Raw genomic sequence first — 26,831 nt, forward strand, 5'->3', positions numbered from 1 at the left:
CGCTTTGCCAGCCCATTTTAATCTGTGACTTGGGATCTCCTCGTGCCCCTCCACGTCACACAAATGTAGCGCATTCCACGGCAGGTCACACACACATACATATATATACACACACACTTTCCCACATTCCAGCAGCAGTCACATGCGCTGAATCATCACTGCTGGCTGTGCTGCCTCCTCAGCGCTCTGTTCATGGCTATTTCTGTCTGTCTGGACCTGGAAAAAGGGGACAGGAGAGAAAGATGTTATGAAGGTGGGGGGTATTCGGTCCTCTCTGCCTAACAGGATCACATTAGGCCAACACACTGTCTGTCAGGGATCCAGTGTTACAATAGTTTCAGATGATCGGTTGGGTTTGGTTTAAACCAGCATCATGCCAGCTGATGTTTGGCCCCTTCGTTCGAATGAAGAAGTGATGACACCATTATCACTTCACATCAGATGATGATATTGAGCTCTTTGGCTTGCGATCATTTGCTTGTCTTCTGACAGTTTGTATGCTTGGCCTCTAGTGTCCACATGTTTGGAGGTCTTATTAATGATTTTGACTGATCAAAAGTGGCTTTCATTAAACTGAGTTCTGGATGTTAACCAGGTTTAACTCAGCCTGGCACAGTTAAACTGTCACCTTCTCTTTTTGTTCCGTTATGTCTGCTTTTAGAGAATGTGACTGCATATTTATGTCTTCGAACATATTTGACCCAAAAGATAATTGGACACTTTTGGACATTTAAATCAGACTTAAAAATGTATAACTGTCATTGCATAAGATACAAAAAATCTGAAGTTTCATCTCCAAGCAAATGATGCTAGATAGATCATTTCTCTAAACTAACTTAACTTTTCTTAGCCATTTTTGCTTTTACTTTTAACCAACTGGTCTCAGGTGATTTTGTGTGTGCATGAAATCAGATCCTCTCAAGTTCACACAGGTGTCCAAGCAGAGTAACCAAAGGTGTACTGTAGGTCATTACATTAACTATGGACATATTCCACAATGTGACAAACAGAAAGTGTTCAAATATGTTTTACCTTTATTTTGAATAGTAGCCTATGTCTATTGTTTTATAATCTAAAATAAACAACAACAGCTTGACAAGTGTGTCTGTGTTATGTTTCTTTAGAATACGTCACTTTGTTTGATTTTTATGTCATGCAAAGACATTCATAAACATTTCAAAAGTATGGCTAAGCTCAGTTAACAACGTTTGTGGTGTGATGTTGATTTTCTCAAAGAATAATTGATCTGTCCATTGTTTAAAAAATATTGAGACACTTACAATGTATGTGAATGGGGGCAGTCCATAAAAGTTAAAATACACATGGTTTCAAAATTATAGCCACAAGATGTAAACATTATATGTGTTAAAATGATTTTAGTGTTCCAACATTTACCAGATTACAGGGTTTACTGGCGATACATCGTCATGACAACAAAATTGTAATATTGGATATAACTTTACCCAGGTAAGGTTAGTAAGTGATTTTGTTACACTATAATCCTGTTAACATATATAATGTTTACACCATGTGGCTATACTTTTGAAACAGTGAGTATTTTAATGTTTATGGACTGTCCCCATCCACTTCCATTGTAAGTGCTTTAATACTAATATTCCGGGTTCAATACAATTCAAGCTCAATCGACAGCATTTGTGGCATAATTATGTTTACTACAAAAATATATTTTGACTCATCCCTTTTTTTCTTAGAAAAAAATAAAATAAAATAAATCTGGTTTCCAGTCAGGCACTTACATTGGAAGTGAATGGGAGCCATTAACATTAAAATACTCACTGTTTCAAAAGTATAGTCACAAGATATAAACAAAATGTGTGTTAACATTATTTTAATGTGAAGAAATAAAATTGCTTAATAATCTTTTCTGTGTAGTTATAATTTTTTACTTTGTTGCCATGGTGATGCAATGCCATGAACACTAAAATGACTGTAAAAACAACAATTTAAACAAAAATCTCAAATAATACACACATTTTAATAGAAGCTTTTATAAAAATATTAAGTTAAGGAAGGATGAGTTGAAATTAATTTTTGCTGTAATCAACAATATGCCATAAATGCTGTTGCTTGAGCTTAACTGTATTTATTCTGTACAAACTGTACATTCCTTTAAGTGTCCAAATACTTTTTGGGGCCACTGTATGTCTAAGTGTGTCATCTTATGTTTTAACTGTAATATTGTAGAACTGCACTGAGGGTGGCTTCTGTGTATGAATGTGTTTCCCAAAGGACCCCTGTAGCACTGGCCATAGAGTAGGATCAATAGCAGCTGTCTCTCCATTCTACGCTTTATCAACCATATGATCCATTAAAACCAGGCACTCTCTACCAGCACGCTTCCCTACACACACACAAACTGCCATCATGATTTTGCTCTTTCCCCGCTGTTCCACACCAGTTGCCCGCTCATATTCCCTGAGGAGAGTAGGCGATTCCAATACGAACTCACTGAGCCATACACTCCAGCTACACTACCAGACAAACACACAGCGAGTACACAAGGCACAAATGGATAGAGACAGAGACCGAAACAGAAATACACCCAAACATCAGAAACGTATAGATCAAAGACACAGATTAAAATGGAGGACAGAAATGAGCTTTCATTTTGACTTTATCATAGCCTGAACCATAAATTGGTGAAGGTGTCATAACCACAAGCTGTACATTTGTGTATATATATGTATGTGTTCAGTCAAGAGCAGACAAGTAATAATTCAAATACAAGTTTTATGTGAGCATACACATTTAGAGTTGGGGTAATTCTTGGCACAGTATGGTTTTAGTGATGCATTGCCTAAGAAGAGTGAATCTTTTTTGGCACGGAGCTTCATGCAGTTTATGTTGTGTAAGTCTATAAGATGAAAGAATGCAGGAGGCCAACTTCCCACAGACAAGGAGTGGCTTGCCACTGCTTTATCTCTTGCTCTGCTTATGCAAATGTCATTGTATCATCACCTTCAGGCTATTACAATATCGTCTCACACCTTTACAATTTTTTTCTCTGTCAAAAAGGCAAACCATACTTGTCAGGGTTTATTTTGCTTCATGTTATAGTTTGACTGTTGTCACCAGTTTCCCTGCTGTACATATTAGCAGATGACACATCTGGATTGTTGTACATTTATGGGTATAAAACTACTGAAATAAATGATGCCAGAATGACAGAAAACAAAAGGATTTTAAATGCAACTTTCAAAAAAAAGTTTTTTTTTTTTTTTTTTTTTTTTGCATCTTTGATAATTAAAGGGATATTTCACCCCAAAATGGAAATCCTCTCATCATTTACTCACCCTCATGCCATCCCTGAGTGTATGACTTTCTTGGTCTGCTCAGCACAAATACAGATTTTTAGAAGAATATCTCAGCTTTGTATGTCCAAACAATGCAAGTGAATGGTGACCAAAACGTTGAAGCTTCAAAAAGCATATAAAGGCAACAAACGTAATCCATGACTCCAGTAGTTTAATCCATTTCTTCTGAAGTGATCCAATCGGTTTTTGGTGAGAACAGACCAAAATATAACTCCTATTCCACTATAAATCTTGACTTCAGCAGTCTCCTTGGCGATCATGATTTCAAGTTTGATTACACTTCCTATAGCACCATCTAGATCTCTGTGCATGCGACAAGCACTAGGAAGTGTAATCGAGCTTGAAATCATGATCATGCCTATAATGGCAAGATGTACAGTGAAAAAGGAGTTATATTTTGGTTTGTTATTACCCAAAACTGATTGGATCGCATTAAAAGACATGGATTTAACCACTGGAGTCGAATGGATTACTTTTATGCTGCCTTTATGTGCTTTTTAGAGCTTCAAATTTTTGGCCACCATTCTCTTGTATTGTATGAACCTACAGAGCTGTGATATTCTTCGTTTGTGTTCTGCAGAAGAAAAAAAGTATGAACCTTATTCAGAGTGGTGCCATGTTCGATTTTTGATGGGAATAATAATGAGGCTCACAGTCTCATCAATGGGTTGTAATGCTGTTTAATTTTTTGTTGATCGTTCAGCTGACAAAACCCTGAAAATATCTTCCAAAAAAAATTCAGTAGACAAAAAATATCAAAAAATAAACCTCCAGAAAACATGTGATGTGAAAATTAAATGTGGTTTTAGACATTTATACAGCTTTAAATAAAACATTGTACAGACTGTAAGTCTATCCTGTCAATATTAAATATGGTGCTACACTAAATAAGGTCTACTGCACTTTGAAAAAAAAAACAAAATGCCACAATCTCTGTGGCAGAAATCACCTATTTACGTCTAAATCTGGTCAGTCCAATTTAGCTGAACCTTCCACAAATCATTTGTGGAACAAACTGAAAATTCTCTCATCATGTACCCACCCTCATGTCACACAATTTGTTCCCATGGAACACAAAATGTCATAGCTGCTCTTTTCCATACTACAAAAATGCATGTTGATAGTTTTCACTCATGCTTGGGAATGGGGTTTGAACCAGGATATCCTTGTGCACTAAACAAAAACTGTATTGCTAGACTACATCATCTTATAAACTACAAAGTTATTTAAAAGGTTTTTTATGGAAGCTCAGACTTCCTAAGCAACCAATTGGCCTGGTTGCTAGGGAGGGTAGAGTCACATGGGGTAACCTCCTCGTGGTCGCTATAATGTGGTTCTCACTCTCGGTGGGGCGCGTGGTGAGTTGTGCATGGATGCCGCGGAGAATAGCGTGAAGCCTCCACACGCGCTAGGTCTCCGTGGTAACGCGTTCAACAAGCCACATGATAAGATTGGACGGTTTGACGGTCTCAGACGTGGAGGCAACTGAGATTCATCCTCTGCCACCCGGATTGAGGCGAGTCACTATGCCACCACAAGGACTCAGAGGGCATTGGGAATTGGGCTTTCCAAAAAAAAATGTTCCTCTTTGGTCATGTCTTATCATGGCACTAAGTGAGTGAGTATGGTGGTATAGTGAAGGAAACACGTAGAATGAAGAAGAATCTTTTGTGACCACTGATTAGACACAACAAAGTACAACCAGACCTTGTGGCAAGCCGACACAATAGTGTGTACTTTAGAGCAGCCCCTGGCCCTCTTACTTGTTCCAAAATTATACAGAATTTCCCCACGTGGAAGGGTCCACCTCACCAGCTTTTGAGGGTGGGGACAAGCTGCACTCTTTCCTGGACCACATCCTTTCAATATTAGCAAAACCTGCATTTCCACCTCGACCTGCCAACCTGGGTTTTCCACACAGACCCGCTTCACTTTTGGTTTCCACCACATCAAACCCCACTCTTGCTCACTATCAGTCTTTTTAGGAAAAGTAAGAGAATGTGTGTTTTAATAGTCATTTTAAGTGTATCCAGGTAAATAATGCGTCAAAAGTGACATCGCTGGAGGACAGTGTTGAAGACTTGACCTATTTAAGATTTTATCCGTGTGTGACCCTCTGAGGGAGACTGTTAATACGTGTACGTGTGTGTGTGTGTGTGTGTGTGTGTGTGTGTGTGAGAGAGAGAGAGAGAGAGAGAGAGAGAGGTATTTGCATTGAAAATGAGCCATGCTGCTATTTGTAACTGTGTATATGAAAGTACTAGGTAAGTTGTGCATGCAGCTTAGTGGTGATATCTGAGAGTGTGTGTTCTCTGGGGCTGTCCCTATACACAGTGGTTAGAGCTCAGGAAATAGTTAAAAAAAAAATATATATATATATATATATATATATATATGAACAGAAAAAAACTGTGAATCTTGAAGGCTCATCCAAACACATTTTTTAAATTTCCAAGAAATTTTAAAAACTTTTAATGTGTCTTCCTGCATTTGCTACTATGTGCACAAATCAATGTAAAATAAATAAATAAATAATTTGTTACATTGAAAGAATAACAGTTCCAACAGAAATATGTAGTAAGTGCTTTATAATATTTATTGTATGAGGTTTATAAAATAATAAATAATAATTAATATGGATCCTAAATCCTAAAGTAGCACAAAGACCCCAGAAGACAACAAATTCAACAGTCCTTGCAATCTTTGTCACACACAAATGCATCACTCCTTGTCCATATGGATCCATATTTAAGATGATACTGATTAATTCTGACTGTGTTTTTAGCTGTTGGGATTAGAGTGAGCACGAGGGAAACCTTACACTCAGTTAGAACATAAATAATAAAGAACACAGACACAAACACAAAGTGAGTCACCGAGTCAAACACACACATTTGACAGTGCCCGGGCTGAGATGTTGTTGAACTTAAGAGTGGGCCATAGCGCCTCCTACAGGCTAAGGGAAACTATGATTGACGTTTTATGGATGTGTTAATAAAAAAACGCACCTTCAATTTGAAATATGTTTGTGGCTGTTATTGACGAAAACAATTGAGAACAATCCAGAACATTAAATTTGAGTGATTAATAAAGAAGAATGTAACAAAGATCATGAGGTTCATTTTCACTGAGGTAAATGAGGTCTTATTTTGATTCTAAACATACCCAAAATGAGTCATGCATACATATATATATATATATATATATATATATATATATATATATATATATATATATATATATATATATATATATATATATATATATATGTGTGTGTGTGTATATGTATGTATATGTATATATATATGTGTGTGTATATATATATATATATATATATATATATATATATATATATATATATATATATATATATAATAAAAAATCCAGCAGCCATCACTCCAACACCTTATCCTTGAGTAATCATGCTAAATTGCTCATTTGGTACTAGAAAGTCACTTATATCAAACACAGCTGAAAGCTGTTTGGTTCATTAAATAAAGTTTAACATTGTCTTTGTGTTTGTTTTTGAGTTGCCACAGTATGCAATAGACTGGCATGTCGTAAGGTCAATATTAGGTCAAAAATGGCAAAAAAGAAACAGCTTTCTCTAGAAACTCATTAGTCAATCATTGTTTTGAAGAATGAAGGCTATACAATGCTTGAAATTGCCAAAAAACTGAAGATTTCATACAAAGGTGTACACTACAGTCTTCAAAGACAAAGGACAACTGGCTCTAACAAGGACAGAAAGAGATGTGGAAGGCCAGATGTACAACTGAACAAGAGAAATACATCAGAGCCTCTAGTTTGAGAAATAGACACCTCTCATGTCCTCAGCTGACAGCTTCATTGAATTCTACCCACTCAACACCAGTTTCATGTACAACAGTAAAGAGAAGACTCAGGGGTGCATAAGAAAAAGCCACTTTTGAGAGAAAAAAAAAAGGTTAGAGTGGTCAAAGAAACACAGACACTGGACAACAGATAATTGGAAAAGAGTATTATGGATCTTAACCCCATTGAGTTTTTGTGGGATCAGCTAGACTGAAAGGTGCGTGAGAAATGCCCGACAAGACTACTTCCTGTGCTACAGGAAGCGTGGGGTGAAATGTCACCTGAGTTTATGCACAAACTGACAGCAGGAATACCAAGGATCTGCACAGCTGTCATTGCTGCACATGGAGGATTTTCTGAAGAGAACTCTTTGAAGCAGTTTAAGAAGTTCCGAACAGTTTTTCAAACTGTAATAGTAATTTTTCACGTTATTAATGTCCTGACTATACATTGTGATCAGTTGAATGCCACTTTGGTGAATAAAAGTACCAATTTCTTTCCATAAGAGCAAAATCTGTACATTATTCCAAACTTCTGGCCGCCAGTGTATATATAAACTCAGCAAAAAAGAAACGTCCCTTTTTCAGGACACTGTTTTAAAGATAATTTTGTAAAAATCCAAATAACTTTACAGATCTTTATTGTAAAGGGTTTAAACAATGTTTTCCATGCTTGATCAATGAACCATAATCAATTAATGAACATGCACCTGTGGAACGGTCGTTAAGACACTAACAGCTTACAGACGGTAGACAATTAAGGTCACAGTTATAAAAACTTAGGACACTAAAGAGAACTTTCTACTGACTCTGAAGAACATTAAAAGAAAGATGACCCGGGTTCCCTGCTCATCTGCGTGAATGTGCTTAGGCATGCTGCATGGAGGTATGAGGACTGCAGATGTGGCCAGGGCAATAAATTGTAATGTCCGTTCTGTGAGACGCCTAAGACAGCGTTACAGGGAGACAGGAAGGACAGCTGATCGTCTTCGCAGTGGTATACCACATGTAACAACACCTGTACAGGATCGGTACATCCGAATATCACACCTGCAGGACAGGTACAGGATGGCAACAACAACTGCCTGAGTTACACCAGCAATGCACAATCCCTCCATCAGTCCTCAGACTGTCCGCAATAGGCTGAGAGAGGCTGGACTGAGGGCTTGTAGGGTCAAAAGAATGAGCATTACACCAAGACCTGTACTCTGGAGCGGGATCGATTTGGAGGTGGAGGGTCCGTCATGGTCTGTGGCAGAGTGTCACAGCATCATCAGACTGAGCTTGTTGTCATTGCAGGCAATCTCAAAGCTGTGAGTTACAGGGAAGACATCCTCCTCCCTCAGGTGCTACCCTTCCTGCAGGCTCATCCTGACACGACCCTCCACCATGACAATGCCACCAGCCATACTGCTCGTTCTGTGCATGATTTCCTGCAAGACAGGACTGTCAGTGTTCTGCTATGGCCAGTGAAGAGCCCGGATCTCAATCCCATTGAGCACATCTGGGACCTGTTGGATCAGAGGGTGAGGGTTAGGTCCATTCCCCCCAGAAATGTCCAGGAACTTGCAAGTGCCTTGGTGGAAGAGTGGGGTAACATCTCACAGCAAGAACTGGCAAATCTGGTGCAGTCCATGAGGAGGAGATGCACTGCAGTACTTTATGCAGCTGGTGGCCACACCAGATACTGACTGTTACTTTTGATTTTGACCCCCCTTTGTTCAGGGACACATTATTCCATTTCTGTTTGTCACATGTCTGTGAAACTTGTTCAGTTTATGTCTCAGTTGTTGAATCTTATGTTCATACAAATATTTACACTTAAGTTTGCTGAAAATAAAAGCAGTTGAAAGTGGAGGATGTTTCTTTTTTTTTTTTTTTGCTGAGTTTATATAATACATTTTTGACCAAATATATCAGTGGTGCATAAATGTGAAGAATCTTTATCCTTCAAATAAAAATGTTTTCTGTTAATAATTGTTGGGTCTCATTTTTAAACAGCTTGAAGGTGAATTTTGAACAATATCCTTGCTACTATTTTAAATATGAAAGTGAATGAGAACTAGGGCAATCAAGCTCCAAAAAAAAAAAAAAAAAGCTACATAAGTAGGGCTATACACAAGTGGTCCTTGTGATTTGCTCATTACATCTCAAGTCTTCTGAAGACATAAGATAGCTTTGTGAGAGGAACAGACTAAACATTTTGTTATTCGCTGAAAACTTTGACATAGGCCCTAGTTTTCTTTTGGGAGTTAATTAGAAAAGTTGCAACGTCCGTTTTACAAATTATTTGAGTGGGATTTTTTTTTTTAATTCATTGGCTGATCCAGTTAACAAAATCTATCTAAATGATTCGTTCAAGAATCATTCTGATCCGTTTCTCGAGTTCAACATATTCAATACTCAATACTGACTCAGAGTGCTCCGTTCACAGTGGTTAACAGCTCCTTTGAGGGCAAAATTATCAGTGAATAACAACTGAAATTTGTCTTTTTAAATTTTTCTCACACACAATGCAATGGTTTTACTTAAGACGACTTAAATATTGGACTAGTTTTGACCATTTTAGTATGTTTTGGAGCTTGACAATTCGATTTCCATTAGATGGAAAATAGTGGCCAGGATATTTTATTCTTTTGTGGTGTGCAGAAGAAAGCTGTACAGGTTTGGACAACATTCGGGTGAGTAAATGACAGAATTTTAATATTTGGTTGAACTACTCAAAGCAAAGCCCACATTAGTTTGTAGTACTATTATTCAGTTCTAAAACATAAAATTAACATTTATCATTGAAAGAAATCCCCCTTGTTTTTCTACCATCACATGGAAGTTAAAATTCCCTTTTTTTTTGTGCTACATTCTTTGAACTTTTATGCATTCTTCTTCACAACTTCTATGAGTGCTACTCTGAGCTTTTTTTATTTTATTTTTTATTTGTACTAGCATGCTTGAGTAAGGTGAGGTTTGACTTAACATTGATGGGATGTAGCTGCAGGCTCATTGGAATTTGGGCAATAGCACATTATCATGTTCAGACATGGGTGGAGCCTAACCAGCTTACATGTTAATGGCATGCCTGGAATGTACATTTGCATAGAACCCCTTGTTATGCCATAGACTAAAGATATTGACACCTTATGCAATTCATACCCTGTGATTTTCTTTGTTTTTCCAAGTACACTGAAGAAAAAAAAAAACAGACAAATAACATGTTTTAGAAATGTATTGTACAATTTTAAATATTAGTTTGAACAAAAAGAAAAAGAAAAAATGGATGTCCTGAACTGGTGAAAAAAAAAAAAAAAAGAAGTTAAATGGTTGTAGAGGCAGGGTAAACTCTTTTGGGGGGTGAAACCCCTTGAAATGGAGGTCATAAAGGAAGGGGATGGGGGTGTAGATGGTCAGAATTTGGTCCAAGTCCAATGGCTTAAGATTCTGTGTCAGGTTTTAGGGGTTGTAGTTCAGAGGTCATTCAGGCTTAGGAGCGGGTGTACTTTCCCCAGATGTGCAACATGAATACAGATGCGATAAAGAGAAGACTCATCACCAAAACTGGTACTGGGCCACTGCAAGGTAAGATAAAAGAAATTGGCATCAGCTCTCATTACAGTCATTAACAAACAGTAAGATAGAGGGTCTCCTAATGAAGGATTCTTTCAAATTCAGAAAGTTCAGAAGAGTTATATAATTCTCATCAAGGAATATTTTCCCCCAAAACTGTAAATAGTCAATGACTAAGTTTACAAGGACACCAGAAGGTGGCTTTTTGCGAGAAAGCAGACTGTGAGAAAGTGGCGTCCATGTTTACATGCACTGTATAAGCGGCGTACTCTTTACTCCCGTACACACGCAGCTCGGTCAGTAAGTGGCTTTCTCCAAAGTAACTGATTTCCCCTTGACACTTGTGTAAATAACAAACATGGCATCAGAGTTCATTAATTGAAAAGACGTCGCTATTTTATTCGGAGATATTCTTGAGTTGTTGCCGCATGTTTGTTTCCTTAACTTTCCAATGCAACCTGCAGGAGAATTGCGCTGCAATAATGCGGTTTCTCATACTTAAAACTCCAGGATTCCCCCAATGTATGAACACATATATGCAAACTTTAGGGACAGTCAATATTTTACATTGGAGAGTATAAATGGGTATAGTTTACAGTGTACTCCAAGAAATGTTGAATTATTTTCGTTGTGTTGTTGGGCTACATCCTACATTAGAGATGTCCAGTTCATGAGTGAATCGTTCTTTTGAACCGGTTCTTTTTAGCGAACGAGTTGAACCAGTTCACCAAATCGGACGGAATCGTTTGAAACAGTTTGCGTCATGAGTCAACACTGATCCACAATTTACTCTCTTAAATTGTCTCTTGGACGTGCCCGACACTCCGACTCGAAATGAGCCGATAACCAGGAGTAAAATGCTCCTACAACTGGTGATATCTGCTTTTCCTAACTCTTCTTTGCAACGAACCGCTCCCAGCTAGTTCACAAATCAGACTGAAAGCTCCGCCCGCAACAATTCTCGAGTCAACAGTACACTGAAATAAGAATCGCATCTTTCAGAGGTGTCTGACACACTGAGAACTGATGAACTGCTGATACTAGTGTTGGGTTCAAGTCCACCTTAGTCAAGTCCGAGTCTTTAAACAATCGAGTCCAAAAGGGGCCGAGTCCGAATTAATCTGTTCAAGAATTTGGATTCAAATTTTAACCGTAAACTCAACATCAATATTTTATGCTTATTTTAACCTTCAAAACTAAGAAAAACAATTTGTCAATATAAATGCAAAATACAAATGATTAGTATCCTGCTGAACAAATTTCAAAGTGGTTTCAGAATGAAAGCATATACTTTAGGTGTAAGACAAAACTCTTTCAACACACTTCTGTTCTGTTGACTTTTTCAATTATTTGTTGATTTCTCCCCTCCACTCAAACATAGAATAAAGAAAGTGAAAGCTGCGTTAGTCATTACAACCAGAGTTACTATTATTTCTAATTTTAATTTAGTTTTATTTCTACTTCATTTTCTATTTGTCCATTCAATTTAGTTTATTTTTATCTAAAATTATGGGTGTAATACATTTAATGTAAATACATTTAATGCGTTTAATATATTTAATAAATGGAAATTAAAACATTTAATAATGCCATAAAATTCAATGCAACATAATAAAAACAGAAGAGATCAGATACCATTAAAAAAAAAATATGTATATACTACAGTACTACACTTCACACTCTTCAGTCCTCCTGCTGTGTCCAGGTGTAGCATATTTCGCTAAAGTTAAAACTCTCCTTGGGCTGATGTTTTGTTCTTTTCACATTATATTTAGTATGGATAATAGATGAATAGAGATGTCTCCTCTCACTTGTGTTCTTCGTTGCATTTTCTGACTTTTTTGCCATTGAAACGCAAGTGCCAGCTTTACAGGTAACACACAAAGGTTGCACTACAAATATGTAATGGACTGAGTTGTTAAATTTCCATCATTGTCTATTTCATCCGTCATATTGGTTTAAAAGTCCCTGATACATAGTAAATTTGATTTTGTCTCGATATATAGAGTTGGGGAACATACTTTTTAAAGTGTACTTACATTATTGATATTTCTGGATAAGTGTGGCAGAGCACGTCTGCCAATCTCTTTCACGCACACACGTACAGCAGGGACACGCGGGCGCGAGAGCTGAAAAAAGTACTTTGAAAGTGCGCACTGCTACTCTCAGCCAGAATAATCACACATAAAGGACATATACGTGTGAAAACTGATGCACAGTATCAAATACACAGAATGTATGATAGTACTAACTGTAGAAAGCACATCAATATGAAGACAAAATAAAATCCTGGACCGTTCACGGAAAAAAAAAAAAAATAATAAATAAATAAATAAATAAATAAATATCGGACTTCCCATCACTATTCTACATCCTATGACGCTTGGCGTTCGAGTATAGGACCTGTGATGCAATTCTCTTCATCAGCAAAGTGCTTGAGCACCGAACACGTGCAGCCCAATTTTTCCTAACTGCACATCTTTGAATGCGCAGAATGCCCATGCGCCAGGATTTATTTGCACCACAGTTTTCCTGAGCAACCACTGGGTGGCGCCATGATGATTCTAATTGCCTGTTTTCGGTTTCTGGTCTCGAGACGCAATGCAAAAACTAACAAAACATTCACCTTTTTTGGAGTAAAAATGAATTTCATGCTCAACTTGTGCTGTTGTTAGTTGACATAACATAACAACTAACCTCGGACCATCACTTCATGTCAAGTCGTATAATGTCATTTGAGGCACTGTCAATAAAAAAAACATTCATCTAGACTCTGTGAAGTATCGGCAATATACAGCCACGTGTTTTTTTCTTTACAATTTTTACAAATGTAATACCTTAAACATTACATTACCAGCTAAAAAAATAAATTAAAAAAAATACGCCGATGCGAGTGAAAATACTGGAGACCAGATATTGAAAACAATCAAAACATGGAATACTTCCGTGTTCAGGAAAAAGGTAGATGGCAACACACACACACACACACACACACACACACACACACACACACACACACACACACACACACACACACACACACACACACACACACACACAGAGTACGGTGCAAAAGTTTTAGGTACTTGTGAAAAATGTTGCATAGTGAGGATGTCTTCAAAAATAATGCCATAAATAGTTTTCATTTATCAATTAACATCATACAAAGTCCAGTAAACATAAAAAGAGCTACATCAATATTTGGTGTGGCTATCTTTGCCATCAAAACAGCACCAATTCTCCTAGGTCACCTGGACACAGTTTTTCTTGGTTGTTGGCAGATAGGATGTTCCAAGCTTCTTGGAGAAATTGCCACAGTTCTATCTATCTATTTTGGCTGTCTCAATTGCTTCTGTCTCTTCATGTAATCCCAGACTGACTCGATGTTCAGTGGGGGCATGCCATCGGTTGCAGGGCTCCCTGTTCTTCTATTCTATTCGCAAAAGGAATGTTCGGGAGTTTAAAATGTATATTTCCTATTGACACACTAAAGCTGAAGATATATATAACCATCTTAAGACAAATGTTTTTGTGAAACATCTTATGTGCCCAAGAGGTTTGCACAGTACTGTGTGTGTCCATAGAATGTTTATGTTAGCGCCACGTTATGCTATTTTAGTCTAAGCTTGTAGGCTCCCCAATTCGAAGGGATCTGGCAACACTCACATTTGAGCCGTTGTTTTCACAATCATGCGCTAGTAAAATTTCTCTCAAACTTTTTATGCCAAGTACCACCTTCGATCAAATCAGAACATTCAAGTACCACCTAGTCACCACCAATGTTCCCTCAAATATTTTTTCAGCATTCGGCAGATATACATTTTTTTTATGTAGTCTAAAGGATTGTGAGCAACATACACAATGCCATATTTAATTAATATCAATATTCCTGTAGTTTACACAATCAGCAAGAGTGTTTCTAAAATCAAACATACAATATTAACATTTAGAAGTTTTGCAATCCAGTTCAAACAAACTACTATATATATATATATATATATATTTAGAAATTTGGAGCTTAGGCATTGCTAAACCCTGTTTTTCCATCTCAGCCCCCCTAAAATTATGCAACTAGCATCACCCTTAAAAATATGTGATAATGTGCATGTGATCTATGAAAACAGCACTTGCAGTTAGCTATATGAGGTTCATTTTACTCTGAATCATGCCCTTACCAGTCGTTAACTTTAAAAATGTCAAACTAAGTATTTTCCTTCCCTCTAGTCATAGCCGCACCGTTGTTCTGTTTTCTGCATGGGAATAATATTGTGATATGCACAGAGAGACATCAGTGTAGCCTTGCGCAACGAGAATATTACCCATTCACATCCTGCACTGATGATGTAAAAAAAAGAAAAAGAAAAAAAGGAGGGCTATCTTAAAGATATATTACAATTGTAATCATACATTAGAAATAAAACAAAATTCATATTTTGTTAATGTAAATATCCTGAGTCGTGTTGCACACCACCTGAGGGCAGTCCGCGTACCACAGTTTGAGAACCACTGCGCTACATGTAATCACCGGTAAACAGCAGGAGACGAAGGTAAAAACGTCAACAGTACATCAAGAACGTGTGTGAGGAGGTCAGGAGATACCTGTAACTCGAGTCTGAAGGACTATAAAGACATCTTTATAGGTCTAAACTCCTTAAGAGAAATAGTCCAGTGTCTCGTTCAGTCTTAGCGCACATGCACAAATTGCCTGTATATGCGCACACTGTCAAATGGGCATTATTTTTTTTTTTCCCCTACCTGGCAACTCCCGCTATTGATATAATTAGACGTCAAATGATTGGACGAAAGTAGTCTATAGGTCACCAGCTTGACGACGCCTTCTGATTGGATGGTTATCTTACACAGAAGATGCAGGGTAGAGTTGGGTGATACCACTTATTTTCTTTTCGATCCGATACCAATAATTTCAAGTCCAATATCGTCGATACAAATACGATACTTATTTTAAATAATTTTTTCGCTTTTTCTTGGGATAAAATGGGTAATTTAAATTATTATTTTTAGTCATAATTCAAGTCCATTATTTTTGTATTTATTTTTTTACATTTGTGAGCCAGAAAATTATTAGACTTCTGTTTTGTTTACCCTTACAAAAATTAAACTACAGTAACTATAGTTTAACCATGGTATTTAGTTAAACCAGTTACCACACAATTAACCATGGTTACTACTACAATAGTACTGTAGTAAAACCATGGTTTCAGCCCTCATTAGGGTGATTCTATAACTTCTGACATTTTGCCGTTGCGACAATAGAAAAACTTTGTGTTTTTTTTTATTAATAGTAAACATCTGATAAATGTACTTGAAAGAAAATAATTAGTTATATGTGATATCAATTTGTCCTGAACAATAATATGGGAGACTGCATGTATGGAAATTTGTATTGTTTTTAGTGAAAAGAAATAAAATATACACTACCAGTCAAAAGTTTTGAAACACTTGACTGAAATGTTTCTCATGATCTTAATCCTTTGATCTGAAGGCGTATGCTTAAATGTTTGAAATTAGTTTTGTAGACAAATATAATTGTGCCACCATATTAATTTCATTATAAAACTAAAATTTAATCAAATAAAAAAAACGTTTTTGAAATTGATGACTTGGACCAAATAATAAAGAAAGTGCCCAACATAGATGGGAACTCCTTCAATACTGTTTAAAAAGCATCCCAGGGTGATACCTCAAGAAGTTGGTTGAGAAAATGTCAAGAGTACATGTCTGCAAATTCTAGGCAAAGGGTGACTACTTTGAAGATGCTAAAATATAACACAGTTTTGATTTATTTTGGATTTTGTTTAGTCACAACATAATTCCCATAGTTCCATTTGTTATTCCACAGTTTTGATGACTTTACTATTATTCTAAAATGTGAAAAAAATCTGCATTGTTTATCCTTTTGATCTTTCATTCAAAACATTCACAAAAATCATGATTTTTCATGGCCGTTTCCGATTGCCGTTTTTTTCCCTTTAAGCAACAGACAAGAAAGAATGAAAGAGTTAACCAAAAAGATGTTTATTTGCTCTTTTACAAGCCAAACTGGCCTTAAATGAAAAAAATATCTGTAGGTACGTGAAATTAGAAGTAACAACTGCATATTAAGCACTAGTGGTGCAACAATCATGACATTTGAGGCCGATACGATCTCCTAATTTTTTTTTAACACTAAGATCAGCTGATGCTGATTTTTTTTTTATTTTTTTTTTTTTAAAGTGCCCTTTGCCACACTTTTGCATGTTATGCATGTTGCTGCAGTTATACGTTTATGCCTCACACACAGGCCCGGCTTCTGACAGCTATGCTAGGGTGGGCGAGGGGTTACACAGACTACTAATTTAATGTCTTTAATTGGCATAACATGGCATAATTGTCAAGATCATAAGACCCAATATAACTATATTTGACACTTTTTCCCCATATTAAAATAAACTGATAAACATTGTATATAATCCTATACACTTAGTTTACTAATTTCACCCACTAATAGTTCTAAAGATAACTAATATTGGCATTATATTGATTCATTTTCTGTTTTAGCATAATTTCATTTACAGCTGCTTTGAAACAATGGCAGTTGTGAAAAGCGCTATACAAATAAATTTGACTTGACTCATAAGATTGAAGTAATGGAGGTAGTATACTACCTCCATTACTAAGAAACAAAATAAAGCAATACACTTTTAGATCAATTAGAATTACAACCTTAAAGCAAATTACAAAGACAGAGTCCCCACAAATGCAAGGACGGAGTGGAGAGAAATAATAGAGGAAAATAAGGATGGAGTGAAAGGAAATATATTAGATGGAGAGATCAACAACATATAAGATTAAGATCCTAAAATTTGACAGATGGGAACTGCTTAAAGTAATTACAGTTGTGCTCAAAAGTTTGCATACCCTTGGAGAATTGGTAATATATGTATCATTTTTAAAGAAAACATGAGTGAGCAGGCAAAACACATTTCTTTTATTTCTTATGGGATTCATATTCAACTGTAGGTTATAACAGAATGACACAATCATAAAACAAAACATGGCAACAAAGAAAAAAATGAAATGACCCCTGTTCAAAAGTCTGCATACCCTTAGTTCTTAATACTGTGTATTGCCCCCTTTAGCATCAATGACAGCGTGCAGTCTTTTGTAATAGTTGTCTATGAGGCCTCAAATTCTTGCAGGTGGTAAAACTGCCCTTTCGTCTTGGCAAAATGCCTCCAGGTCATGCAAAGTCTTTGGTCGTCTTGCATGAACCGCACGTTCGAGATCTCCCCAGAGTGGCTCGATGATATTAAGGTCAGGAGACTGTGATGGCCACTCCAGAACCTTCACCTTTTTCTGCTGTAACCACTGGAGGGTCAACTTGGCCTTGTGCTTAGGGTCACTGACATGCTGGAAAGTCCAAGAGTGTCCCATGCGCAGCTTTCGTGCAGAAGAATGCAAATTGTCTGCCAGTATTTTCTGATAACATGCTGCATTCATCTTGCCATCAATTTGCACAAGATTCCCCATGCCTTTAGAGCTCACACACCCTCAAAACATCAGTGAGCCAGCACCATGCTCACAGTGGGGATGGTATTCTTTTCACTATAGGCCTTGTTGACCCCTCTCCAAACATAGTGCTTATGGTTGTGACCATAAAGCTCTATTTTGGTCTCATCACTCCAAATTACTGTGTGCCAGAAGCTGTGAGGCATGTCAAGGTGTTGTCGGGCATATTGTAACTGGGCTTTTTTGTGGCATTGGCGCAGTAAAGGCTTCTTTCTGGCAACTCGACCATGCAGCTCATTTTTGTTCAAGTATCGTCGTATTGTGCTTCTTGAAACAACCACACCGTCTTTTTCCACAGCAGCCTGTATTTCTCCTGAGGTTACCTGTGGGTTTTTCTTTGTATCCCGAACAATTCTTCTGGCAGTTGTGGCTGAAATCTTTCTTGGTCTACTGGACCTTGACTTGGTATCAAGAGATCCCCGAATTGTCCACTTCTTAAGTGATTGAACAGTACCGACTTATTTTCTGCTCCCCATGGCTCAGTATCTAGCCTGCTCTGTGCATCCACGTGAGACCTAACAAACTCATTGACTATTTATACACAGACACTAATTGCAATTTAAAAAGCCACAGGTGTGGGAAATTAACCTTTAATTACCATTTAAACCTGTGTGTGTCACCGTGTGTCTGTAACAAGGCCAAACATTCAAGGGTATGTAAACTTTTGATCAGGGCCATTTGGGTGAGTTCTGTTATCATTATGATTTAAAAAGGAGCCAAACAACTATGTGATAATAAATGGCTTCATATGATCACTATCCAGTTTTTTTGCATGATCAGTCATTTTCAAAATCTATGCCAAAATTTCACAATTTCTGCCAGGGTATGCAAACTTTTGATATATAATATTAAATGATGACAATTCTTTCTGTTTGACAAATGTTATAAGCAATGATACTGCCCTACAAAGGCAAAACACAAAATTGAGTTCTGACTGAAACAGGTCTCTTATGATTTGTCCGTGACAGACGAGTTTGTCTCATATGCTGAAATTCAGAGTAACCATTGTGTGAAAATGCAGTAATAACTAAATCCACATCAAAATAATTCAAGCCATTTTTCTCCATTTCAATGGGTAGGAGTATGGCCTTTGTAGGATAGCAAAGGGTATTGATATTTTTTACTAGTGAATCTATGTGAAATTTAGGGAAATTTGGATGGAAAGTAATGCCATGTAAGCACCAAAGGTTATTTTCATGGCAAAAATAGAGTAGTTTAAAAAGCCATGACAAACAATAAACAAAAAACTATTACAGCACTGTAAAAAGATGTATAAGAGATGTAAGATGGGTGGAGACAGAATCTCTCATTGACACCAAATTAACAACAGGGAAAACAGAAGCACACATCCCGCAACAAATCGGTGTGGGACATGATTTGATTGCTGAGTGCAGGTGTGGGCGGGATGATGTGTGTGCGGAAACGGGAGAAAGAAATGACCCGCGTGACTCCCGCAAAAAATAAATCTATTTAAAAAATAAAATAGATTTTTTCATGTATTTAAGGTACAGTGTGTTATTTGTGCTCCATGCAGCGTAAAGTCCCTTAGTGCTATGGAAGTTAACGCTTTATTAAAGAAAGGTACAAACAAAACTTTGAAACCAGTCAAAGGTCAATCAGATATTTGGGAATGTTAGAGTGATAACAAAACCTGTTTTTTTCTCACTCTACCTGTTTTTTGTTTTGTTTTGTTTTTTCAGATTGGGAATTGGAATAAAAAAATAGCCTATGATACCAGAGCGGGACAGAACCTTACGGGAGTGGGACTGAAAAATGTGTGCACTACCTGCAGGCTTTTGTGGGAGGGAGCAGGACAAAACGTGAAAGTTGCAGGCGGGAGCGGGACAAAATATATAAAAAAAATTTAATTGCGGGAGAGGGACAGAATCTCTCGGGAGTGGGTCTGAATAATCCATCCCGCATAGACCTCTACTTTATAATTCATGTCCAGTATTTCACGAACACCTGCAGCGTGATTTTGGGTAGCTGATGTGGAGGGAGATATTTGATAAGAGGGAGCCTATGACAGCACCAGGCTTCTTTATGGGCATGAAAAACCTATACATTACACAAAAATATCTCTTATTACTGTTCTTGCTCACGTAACATCTTGGACTCTCTGGGATGCAGCAGCCGCTTCTAGTTGCTTTCGGCCAATGACAAAAATAGAAAAACACTACACATTTCTGGTGCTGTTTTGTGTTTGGTTGGGCAGTCTACAGCCCACCCTCAATGTTTGCAACACACAACCTGCCCCCATATTGCTTTTAACCAATGCACAAATTGGAAAAATATACATATATATTTTTTATTTAAAACAGTGTTTCCCAAATGTTTGACTGGGTGGGCAAGACTCACGTTTGGGTGGGTTCAGCTCACCCCTGCCCACGCCTACATCCAGCCCCGCTCACACAGTAAATTACAGTAACACTTTACAAAAAGGTTCAATTTGTTAATATTAACATTACTGTAGTTAACATGAACTAATAAATTTAGTTACAACATATACTAACACATTTTTTTTTAAATCAAAAGTTGTATTAGTAACATTAATGCACTATGAACTAACTAACTAACTAACAATGAACAACTGTATTTTTATTAACATTAATTAATAAATGCTGTAAAAATCTATTGTTCATGCTTCATGATGCCTAATGTTAAAGAAATTAAACCTTTTTATTAAGTGTTACCAAAATTACATTGTGAATTGCTAACATTTATTTGTATTGAAATCAGTTATTAATAGTTCTGCTGTCAATATCAAAAGGTCATTGTGACATACTGGCAACCAGTAAAAACCATGCCCTGCAGAGGCCATTCAGTCATGCATCAAGGGCTGAGCAAGAGCTCATTCATTAGAGTAGCAGTGTGTGTGTGATTTCCTGCATGCTGCAAAAAAAAAAAAAAGATCGGCCCTAAATCTAGGTACGATCGGCCGATCGTGGATTTAAGACGAATATCAGCCGATTCCGATCGATTCACCCCTTCTCCAAAATGCATTGGCCATAATTACCTCCCTTTGCCAAGATAACAGCTCTGAGTCTTCTCTTATAATGCCTAATGAAGGATCTGAGATCATTCCTCCATACAGAATCTCTACAGATCCTTCAAATTCAGAGGTCTATATTGGTGGACTCTCCTCTTCAGTTCACCCCACAAATTTTCAATGGGGTTCAGGTCAGGGGACTGGGACGGCCATGGCAGAACCTTGTTTTTGTGGTCAGTGAAACATCTTTGTGTTGATTTTGATGTTTGTTTTGGATCACTGTCTTGCTGGAAGTTCCAACCAGGGCCTTCTGGCAGAGGCAGCCAGGTTTTTATTTTTTATCTGTTGGTGTTTGATAGAGTCCATGATGCCATGAATCTGAACAAGATGTCCAGGACCTCTGGCAGAAAAACAGCCCCACAACATTAAAGATCCAGCACCACATTTAACCGTGGGCATTGGGTAATTCATCTCTGGTGTTTGCTGCCAAAAAGCTCTTTTTTTTTTGTTTGTTTCATCTGTCCATAGAATCCGGTCACATTTGAAATTCCAGTAGTGTCTGGCAAACTGAGGACGCTTGAGTTTGTTGCTGGATGAGAGCAGTGGCTTTTTCTCTTGAAACCCTCCCAAACAACTTGATGTAGGTGATTGTCTGATTTCTTTTTTTTTTAGACTTTCTGACCCCAAGACCCAACTAATTTCTGCAATTCTCCAGCTGTGATCCTTGGAGATTCTTTGGCCACTTCGACCATCCTCCTCACTGTGCGTGGAGACAATTTGGACACACATCTTTTTCCAGGCCGATTCTTAAGGTCTCCAGTTGATTGGAACTTGTTAATTATTGCCCTGATGGTGGAAATGGGCATTCCTAGTCACCCAGGTACACTACAAAATTTAAAATATGAATGGGAATATACTTCAGATATATTTTACTTATAAGAATTTCTAGGGGTGCCAATAATTGTGGCCAATGTGTTTAAGAAAAATATTTATTTTTATAATGAGATATTTCCCCACTTTCAATTGTTTAACTTCAATTAAAGGTTAGATTTTTGTGAATTTTTTGAATGAAAGATCAAAAGGATAAACAATGCAGAATTATTTTTTTCCACAGCCTTCTTTGCTCAGATGCCAATATTTCTGGCCATAACTGTATATATTAAATGATCAGGTCAAGTGCCTGTAATTACAGAAATCACCCAGTTATCTGAAAATAATAATAATAATAAAACATGTAATTTACATGACTATTAATGTCTTGATATTAAATTAGAAAAAGTTTGCTGCCCAAAGCCATGGGGCATCTTGACACACACACACACACACACAAAAGGACTTTAACAAGTGTTTTGGTAAAAGCGCAATGGTGACTCAAAACATTATGTAATACAAATAAAAGAATGATGTATCAAGCACGCTTTCGGTACCAACTTCTTCCCAGTGGGCCAATCAGGCTGCTTGTCTTGATCATGTGACAGAGGACGGCTAATTAGGATTATAAATGCCGGTGAGGAAGATACTGTTAACGAGCTAGGTGGAAAATGTGGGGCTTTATTAAAGCAGGAACTGACCATCCCCTGGGTCGCAAGGCAGCCGTGTAACCAAGCTGATTGAAGGCCCACCCCTCAGGCTTTAATTGATGTGACCTTTTCCAACGGAACTTTAATTAAGCTCCAAAACACACAGACACACACACACCAACCTAAAGAGCAGTTTAAGAAAAACTTCACACGCATAACTCCACACAGACTCTCTTATTCTGTAAGAGACTCTCAACTGTAAATATGCCCACAGTAAAGACCCTGACAAATCCATTCTAACACTCTCAGCTAATAACTGATGAAATTTCTCTCATGTGCTCACTGGGAACATTTTAAAATACTAGTCTAGAAAAAATGCTGTGAAGTGTGCACTGATCTAAAGGTATAATAACAAAATTAGGCCTTTGGAATGATTGGCACAAAAATCACTACAGTGGAACACACTGTTCGTTTTACAGAAAAAAGTTAATGCTGCAGTAAGAGTATGCCTCTTAATAAAGGCACACAAATGTACACATACACACAGCTGTAGGAGGGAAAACAGCAGGGGAGACATCAAATAAAGGAGGAGGTTGAGCCCATGAGGCCAATTTCCTGTCATTAAAATTTCATGTTTATCCTTATAAATGCTAAACCTCTCAGAAGATACACCCCTTCCCACCCCTTTCGTGTCACTTCCTGTTGAGCTGAAATTATGAATTAAAAATGAGTGTCTGTTGGTTCTTTGCAAATGAAGTATCTCTAATCGTTACCTCATCTTATTTCGCCTGGAACTTAAGCAATAAAGATGTCCAACTTGATTTCTCACTGATCCACAGTCAGCGCCTCTCTCTGTGAATTCAGTGAGACTCATCACATAGGTTCAAATTATTTTTCCACAGAATGTAGTCTGTGGCCACCATAGGCTTTGTACTAAATGCCAAAATTTCACATCAATTTCATTAAATAGCATTATGCAATATAAGGCTATCTGGCATGTAACAATTATAAAATGCAAAGAGATGGGACAAAATATTTGCGTAATGGCCAGTGAGTTAAATGAGATGAATTTGTACATCCGCAATAGCCAAAGTATACTTTGGTTTTCCGCGCTGCTGATCACTCAGCACACAGTATATGTGATGCAAATTTCATCATCAGCACACTCCTCGTGGCTTGTCTGTGCAGCCCAGATTTTCGACACGCAGACATTCCTTGTCTGCCCGCATCATCAGCACATGCGCCTGCCATTGACTGTCCTAAAAGAGCGTCGCAAAGCAGTCGTAGTGCGCATGCGTCAAACAACTTCGTATTCACTCTGTCATTTTAGAATTACATGACCGGCTGAATACTACTCAATCTCATTAACCATCTTTTTATTGGACACTTTCACTTTTGGATTAAATTAATCAAGGATGATTGTGAATAGTGAGTTTCTACAATGGCATCTTTAAATGAAAACTAATGATTTTGAATGATGCTTCATCCACACCACTAGGTGTCACTAAGACAAAGATGACAAACAAAAACTTGTTTTATTTTTTTATCTTTTGTTACGAACTGCTGCCTGCAACAGCATGCATTATTTGTAACAGTAGTTGGTAAGAACTCTTCTGCTAAATAAATGTCATTTTAAAATGTATTCTTATTTGACTAAGAATATTACATATAAATACTTTACTGACTGTACATTCCTGGTCACTCTCTATCCAGTGTGTATACTCACACTTTAAGTCCTGGTGAGTCTTCAGTGTAAAAGCGCCACATCCCTCCTGTGCCAGCTGTTGCTGTGGATCTGCCTCCACTGCGTGCACCACTGCTGGGGGCTTTCCTGTGGAAAAGCAAAATAAACAAAAATGAAGTGACACAAAACAAATGTCTCAGGTATCTTCAAGCATTTGAAGTGAATAAAATGTCAGCCAACTGATTAAGCCCAGACTATCAGTGCTGTGAACAATCACATTACACTGTACCCGGATCATGACAAATCTGCATAAAAAAACACTGCAAGTAATCACTGTCAACTGTGACTTGTAGTGAAGACCAGATAAACAATTCCACTCAGCTTTGCTGATCAAATCACACTAAACAGAGAGAAACACACAAAGAAATCAGCTATCATGAACGGAAAGCTTTTCAGTCCTCTGGATTCAGCAAGGATTTCAACAGGATGAGAAAAGTGAAGAGGTCCAGTGGAAAATTAGTTGACTTAATGCTGAGGTCAAAAGAATAGTTCACCCAAAAATGAAAAATCTTTCATCATTTACTCACCCTCATGCCATCTCAGATGTGTGACTTTGTTCTGCAGAATTTTTAGAAAAATATCTCAGCTTTGTAGGTCCATACAGTTAAAGGTGACCAGTACTTTGAAGCACCAAAAGGCACATAAAGGCAGCATAAAAGCAATCCATAAGGCTCCAGTGGTTTAATCCATCTCTGCAGAAGTGATATAATAGGTGTGGATGAGAAACAGACCAATATTTTTATTTATTTTTACAATAAATCTCAATTTTCACATTCTTCTTTTGCTTTTTGGCAATTTGCAATCTTTGCATTTGTGCATATTGCCACCTAATGGTCTGGACTAGTCAAAGGTGGAGATTTATAGTTAAAAAAAAAAAATAAAAAAAAATAAAAGGACAAATACTGTTCTGTTTCTCACCTACACCCATCATATTGCTTCCGAAGAAACGGGTTTAACCACTGGAGTCGTATGGATTACTTTTATGCTGCCTTAAATGTACTTTTTTAAGCTTCAAAGTTCTGGCCACCATTCAATTGCATTGTGTGGAGCTACAGTGCTGAGATATTCTACTAAAAATCTCCAACGTATTCTGCAAAAGAAAGAAAGTCATACACATCTGGGATGGCATGAGGGTGAATAAATGATTAGAGAATTACAATTTTTGGGTGAAATATTTCTTTAAGCAGTCATAAGTCAAGGTGTGTTGAATGGGGTTTTTAAGGCCTGTATGAGTTTGTTTGTCCTAGTTGCTTACCTCTGTCTGGCTGAGGTGCCAGCGGCGCGAGGGGCCACTGTCTTACTTGGGGAACGGCTAGAGGCACCAACATTTGTTACACTAGCTGCAGGTCCAGGCTGAATAGAAGAGAGGAACAAATAAAAGATTTGTTAAATCAAGTGTATAGTGATACTCTATAATAAGCCTAGTGTGTTTATATTTTCAAGACTTAAAACACATAATAAAATACCCCTGATGTTAAGAAAGCTTTAGTTCATACCTCAGAAGGCAGATAAATCAATACAGCCTAGCATATCTTCTTATCTTTATACAACCACTGACCCTTTAACCCTGCAAAAAGCCCCTTAAAATAGATTAGGATTAATATACTGACGTTCACACCTAATGAATAGTAGGAGAATAGTTTATAGACTCAGGATTTACGCCGTGAAACCTGATCAGATTAAGTCTGATAAGCTAAACCGGTGGTCCAAAACAGCCACGTCTTCCAAAGAGATCCCCAGACTGAAGATTGCAATCCCACAATCCAAAAAAGCTGCGTTTATAGAAACTAATTGTACAATACTGAATAACATACAACAACTAATTCTGTGAGTAAATAAGAATTAAAATGCGAGTATTTGTAAAGCGATTAAATATACTAAATCAAGTTTCAAAAACGGTAAGTTATAACAAGATCATGGTTGGCTAGACAGCTAGCAACCCAGGTGTAACGGTCATATATGCACAAAATGAACCTCCTCAACAAATACAATTCCAACTGAGAAACTTACCATTTTGTTTAATATTGTAAGTTTCAGGAGTTTGTGGGTAGAAGACTGAATCTTGTTGACTGCGTCTGTAACAGAGCTCCAGCTGATCCAGAACACTAAAGAAGAGAGCCACTTGATGACGTTTCACCGAGAAAGCCACGACGTCCATAGAAAGGACCCTCTTAGGAGCTGGTAGAGTGCCTGACTTCAACTGAGATTCTTCGCATTACTTTTACCATATTCTCGAATGATTTGGGGGTTTGCATTTTATACAGAAACTTAAATGAATGT

General features: G+C 37.4%; 1 protein-coding gene across 2 annotated transcripts; it reads right to left on the minus strand.

Annotated features, from left to right (window-relative positions):
• On the minus strand, nucleotides 1-26,702 carry LOC127453012 (protein transport protein Sec61 subunit beta-like). 2 transcript variants are annotated; one of them, XM_051718995.1, is made up of 4 exons: nucleotides 26,562-26,702; nucleotides 25,807-25,904; nucleotides 24,534-24,638; nucleotides 1-216 (listed from the first exon to the last, which is right to left on the minus strand). In XM_051718995.1, the coding sequence occupies exons 1-4, from the start codon at nucleotides 26,562-26,564 to the stop codon at nucleotides 156-158; spliced, it is 267 nt and encodes an 88-aa protein (XP_051574955.1). In that variant the 5' UTR covers nucleotides 26,565-26,702; the 3' UTR covers nucleotides 1-155. The 2 variants fall into 2 exon arrangements, with proteins under 2 accessions (XP_051574955.1, XP_051574954.1); XM_051718994.1 differs by lacking the exon at nucleotides 1-216 and adding an exon at nucleotides 9,845-10,734.
• Between the last annotated feature and the right edge of the window lie 129 nt (nucleotides 26,703-26,831).

Source organism: Myxocyprinus asiaticus, chromosome 15 (genome assembly GCF_019703515.2).
Source record: "Myxocyprinus asiaticus isolate MX2 ecotype Aquarium Trade chromosome 15, UBuf_Myxa_2, whole genome shotgun sequence".
NCBI lineage: Eukaryota > Metazoa > Chordata > Actinopteri > Cypriniformes > Catostomidae > Myxocyprinus > Myxocyprinus asiaticus.

Coding starts and splice junctions, on each gene's coding strand:
- LOC127453012 (XM_051718994.1), bottom strand. Junction 24,639..25,806: donor GGCACCTCAGCCAGACAGAG/GTAAGCAACTAG, acceptor GCTTTTCCACAG/GAAAGCCCCCAGCAGTGGTG. Junction 10,735..24,533: donor GACTCACCAGGACTTAAAGT/GTGAGTATACAC, acceptor CTTACCTTGCAG/TGGCCCAGTACCAGTTTTGG.